At 40.8% G+C, this 5,318-nt stretch overlaps 1 protein-coding gene across 1 annotated transcript in view; it reads right to left on the bottom strand.

The window, feature by feature from the left end:
• Nucleotides 1-1,241, bottom strand: part of LOC126491960 (protocadherin beta-8-like) — a 6,942-nt gene extending 5,701 nt beyond the window's left edge. The window contains exon 1 of the mRNA XM_050127975.1: nt 57-1,241. Within this exon, the coding sequence (XP_049983932.1) occupies nt 57-1,061 (1,005 nt within the window). The 5' untranslated portion in view covers nt 1,062-1,241. The remainder of the gene's footprint in view (nt 1-56) is intronic.
• Nucleotides 1,242-5,318: the final 4,077 nt, after the last annotated feature.

The following is a 5,318-nucleotide window of genomic DNA, read 5'->3' as shown; positions in this document are numbered from 1 at the left end:
GAACTAGTGAGCGAAGATATGGTGAGTTTAGGGGCGTTGTCATTCACATCCAGCACCTGTATAGCTACACTACATTTTCCTGAAAAGCCACCGCTGTCTGTTGCTACAATTTCCATGTTATAATAGGGAGTTGCCTCAAAATCCAATGGCATTTTAAGGCGAATTTCTCCTGTGACCTCGTCTATAACAAATGGCAGAGAAGCTCCATCACCTTGAAACAGAGAGTAGACTACATTCCCATGAGGTCCAACATCTAAATCCCTGGCAGAAACTGCCACAACTAAGGCACCAAAGGGGCTGTTCTCAGGAATCTGAACCTCATAGAGCGACTGTACAAACTGGGGAGCGTTATCATTGATGTCCACTACTTCAATGCGGACTGTGGTGGTCCCAGACCTGGGTGGTGACCCTCCATCCACAGCAGTGAGGGTTAAAGTGAGCTCAGGCTGCTCCTCCCTGTCCAGAGCTCTGTCCAGCACCAGCTCCGGGTATTTCCTGCCATCAGCACGACTGTGAGTAACGACATGGAAGTGGAGGTTGGCGCTGACTGTGTAGTTCTGAACAGCATTGCTGCCTATGTCAGGGTCCTGAGCTGCCTTCAGAGGAAACACAGTGCCTGGCTGTGCGCTCTCCGGGATCTTTAGGAGCATTTCCCTGTGAGGGAACTCTGGAGAATGGTCGTTTATGTCTGTGAGCTGCAGGTCAGTTTGGAAGAACTGCACAGGGTTTTCCAGTATGAGCTGGAAGCGCAGCACACAGGGTTCTGTCGCCCCACACAGCTCCTCGCGGTCTAGTTTTTCCTTCAGGAGCAAATTCCCGGTTTCAGCATCCATTTGCAAGAGCTCTTTGTTTCCTCTATGATGAATTCGCGCCCCTCTAGTGGTCAGTTCTGCTACCTTGAGCCCCAAATCTTTTGCCAGATTAGCCAGCAAATATCCACTCTTGGTTTCTTCTGGCATGGAATATCTAATTGCTTCAGAACCAGCCTCCCACAAAAGCAACAACACAACAATAAAAACGACTTGCCTTTTCTCTGGCGTTTTTGCTAGAGCTGCCTCCATTGTTCAGATGCAGTCCAGAGGGTGCTGCTTCTTCAATTTGGTTTCAATCCAGAGATAGTTTGGTGAATAAGCTCGAATTAAATCTTCTTTAATGTCTTACCAACCCCGGGGATTTCTCCTCTAGTTGACACTTAGATATCTTCTCCTTCTGGGGAGCAGACAGCGTTCTGATTTTCAGCTCACTCTTTATTTTCCTGGGTATTTGCCGAGACCGTCATTCTCACTCTTAGTCAATGGCGCCACCCAGTGTTCATTTTCATGATTGCATATAGTTCTGTCATCCTAAATTCTAAGCCTGCTTTTGAGACACAGGCGTTCCTCCTGATACCGTGTATGTCAACTCCTAAATATTGGCGGTGTAAACCTACCTTTGCTGAGCTACTATCAAGTGAATGTATATTTATAATATAGTATCTTAATATGATATAGTAATCTTAATAAAATTCTTTCAAAAGCATGAAAAACCTTGATATTTTATTAATTGTATACAGAAAAAATGAATCTTACATAATTTAATTTTGTTTAGATGTAGAACATACAGACAGAACTGTCACAACAAAAATATTTTCCACAGTTAATATATTTCTATAAGCAGAAACTAAAGAAAAACTAAAATGTCCAAAAACATGCCATGCCCCCTCTGGCCATTATTTTGTGACTAACTCTTTCTATAAAAGCAATATATTGACTGGTATCATTGCACGTTATTCTTTGTTAGACCTTTTATGAATTGTGTTTTTAGAGTGTTCCTCTCTTGTTCTGGTCGTGTGTCGTTCAACGTTAACTATGTGAAGTTCACCTGTGACAGGTTGTCCGAACTAGTTTTCTTTTCATTGTTTTATGTCACTGTTCTGTAGAAGTCTGCCTTGATTCCGTGTCTACTACAGTTGGTGAACTATGTTTGTGTTCAAGTTTGAACATTGTTAAAGAGCAATGCTACCAACATTATTGTACATGTCATTTTGTTGTAATATGTTTTTATTTTGAATGCTTGGATTACTGTGAGTTAAAATGTGATGATACATTGAGATTTAGCCTATATTGTAAGATTTTTTTCCAAAAAAAATATAGTCTTACTGTACCAGTGACAGCGGCATGTGTCTGTAATCCCAGCTGTGGTGAGACACAGTAGGGAGGTTTGTAAGTTCAAGGGCAGTACATTCCACATTTCTGAAAAGAAAAGGATCCCAAAGGATAATGATACATCTCAATTGTAGACCTCTTGTCTGGTATACTCAGGACTGATTAGCAGTATGGTAAAATTTAAGCAAAAAGCAATGGAATGGGAGTTCTAGGTGCTCTATGGTCTTGTCAACACTTTCTGTTATCATTTCAACCACTCTACTGAGCATGTGATGATACAATAGTGTAAGTTTAGTAAGCATTTCTCTAGTGATAAATGAAATTTTCCACATTTTCGCATAGACTTTTTTCATTGTGATGCATTGTTTTGAAAGTAGTATTCAATTCTTTTAGATAATATATATTTCTGTTTGGAACATTTGCCTGCAGAAATAATGTTGTGAAGACAGGCATGGCTTTAATCCCAGCTCTTGGGAATCAGAGGATGACAGATTTCTGTGAGTTCGAGGTCAACCTGGTCTACATAGTTTCAGAACAGCCAGAGCTACAAAGTAATGTGGTATTCCACTCTGTATGCTGTGAATATCATTGATTAATAAAGAAACTAACTTGGCCTGATAGGGTAGAACAAAGCTAGGCAGGAAAAACTAAACTGAATGCTGGGAGAAGGAAGGTGGAGTTAAAGAGAAGCCATGGAGCCGCCACCAGAGGCAGACATGCTTAAACTTTGCCAGTAGAGGCTCGTGGTAAAATATAAAATAATGGAGATGGGTTAATTCGACATGTAAGAGCTAGCTAGCAACATGCTTAGGCAATTGCCCATGCAGTGATTTAATTAATACAGTTTCTGTGTGATTATTTCTGTAGTCTGGGCAGCCGGGAAACAAACAAGTGGTCTCCTTACTACAACAAAGAGAGACCCTATCTCAAAAGAAAGGAAAAGAGAGAGGGGGGAAGAGAGTAAGAAGAAAGACGATAGATATTGATAGATATATAGATAGGTAATAGATAGATGATTGATAGATAGATAGATAGATAGATAGATAGATAGATAGATTCCTGTGTATTAGTGTAACACTTTTCCAGATACATGTGTTGCAATTTTTATTTTTTAAACAATCTTATTTTACATACCAATCACAGTTCCCTCTCCCTCCCATCCTCCCACTCCCCCACCTTCTTGCCATCCCATACTCCATACACTTCTCAGAGAGGGTGAAGCCTCTAATTGGGAGTCAACAAAGTCTGGCACATCACTTGATCCAGGACCAAGGCCCCCCTATATCTAAAGTAAGCAAGGTGTCTATCCACAGGGACTAGACTCCAAAGAGCCAGTTCATGCACTTGGGTTAAATACTGGTCCAACTGCTAGTGACCCCTTAAATTGCCCATGCCACACAACTGTCACCCACATTCAGAGGGCCTAGTTTGGTCTTATGCTGGTTCCCCAGCTGTCAGTATGGGGTCAGTGGACTCCAATTAGCTCAAGTCAGCTGTTTCTGTGGGTATATCCATCATGGTCTTGGTTCCATTGCTCATAATATCACTCCTCCTTCTCTGTGACTGGACTTTGGTCCAGGAGTGCTTAGCTGTGTATCTCTGCTTCTGCTTCCATCAGTTACTGGACAAAGGTTCTATGATGACAATTAAGGTAGTAATCAATCTGATTAGAGGGGAGAGGCAATTTAGGTACCCTTTCCACCAAGGCTTAGATTCTTAGCTGGAGTCATCCTTGTAGTTTCCTGGAAGTTTCTAGTTTCTTATGAGTGAGTAAATACTGTGTTTGTCTTTCTGGGTCTGAGTTACATCACTCAGGATGTTTTTGTGTAGTCCCATCCATTGGCCTGCAAATTTCAAGATGTCATTGTTTTTTTTTCCCACTTAGCAGTATTCCATTGTGTAAATGAACCACATTTTCTTCATTCTTCAGTTAAAGGGCACCTAGGTTGTTTCCAGGCAATTGTTCTGGCAATTACAAATAATGCTGCTATGAACATAGTTGAGCAAATGTCCTTGTGGTATGGGTCTGCGTCCTTTGGGTATATGATCGAGAGTGGGGTTGCTGGGTCTTGAGGTACATTGATTCCAAATTTTTTGGGAAACTTCCACTCCAACCAGCAATGAAGGAGTATTCCCCTTACTCCACATCCTCTCCAGCATATGCTGTCATTAGTGCTTCTGATCATAGCCATTCTGACTGGTGCAAGATGGTATCTCAAAGTTATTTTTGATTTGCCTTTTCTTGATGGCTAAGGATGTTGAGCAGTTCCATAAGTGTCTTTCAGTCATTAGACCTTCCTCTGTGGATAATTCTTTATTTAGATCTATACCCCATTTTTATTTTTATTTTATCTTATTGTTTTTTGAGACAGGGTTTCTCTGTAGCTTTGGAGCCTGTCCTGAAATTAGCTTTTGTAGACCAGGCTGGCCTTGTACTCAGAGAGATCCGCTTGCCTCTGCCTCCCAAGTGCTGGGATTAAAGGCATGTGCCACCACAGACTGGTGAATCTATACCCCATTTTTAAATTGGATTATTTGATATTTTGATATATAGTTTATTGAGTTCTTTGAATGTTTTGGAGATCAGTCCTCTGTACAAAGTGGGGTTGGTGAAGTTTTCCCCCATTCCATAGGTAGCCATTTTATCTTGTTGACCAGGCCCTTTGCCTTATAGAAGCTTCTCAGTTCCAGGAGGTCCCATTAGTTAATTGTTGATTACAGTGTCTGTGCTACTGATGTTACATTCAGGAAGTAGTCTCCTGTGCCAATGCATTCAAGTGTACTTCCCACTTTTTCTTCTACAAGGTTCAGCATGGCTGAATTTATGTTGAGGTTTTTGATCCATTTCAGCTTGAATTTTGTGCATGAGGATAGATATGGATCTATTTGCATTCTTCTACATTTCATCATCCAATTATGACAGTACCATTTATTGACCATGCTTTCTTTTTTTCCATTGTATAATTTTAGCTTCTTTGTCAAAAATCAGGTGTTTGTGGGTGTGTGGATTAATAGCAGGGTCTTTGATTCAATTCCATTGGTCCTCCTGTCTGTTTTTGTGCCAATACCAAGCTGTTTTCATTGCTATAGCTCTATAGTAGAGCTTGAAGTCAGAAATGGTGATGCCTCCAGAAGATCTTTTTTCTGCCTTTATTTTATCTTATCATTAAAAAA

This window comes from Alexandromys fortis, unplaced genomic scaffold (genome assembly GCF_014885135.2).
Source record: "Alexandromys fortis isolate MF-2015 unplaced genomic scaffold, M_Fortis_MF-2015_v1.1 scaffold_283, whole genome shotgun sequence".
NCBI lineage: Eukaryota > Metazoa > Chordata > Mammalia > Rodentia > Cricetidae > Alexandromys > Alexandromys fortis.
The sequence above is the reverse complement of the archived record's forward strand: the minus strand, read 5'-3'. Positions and strand labels throughout refer to the sequence as shown.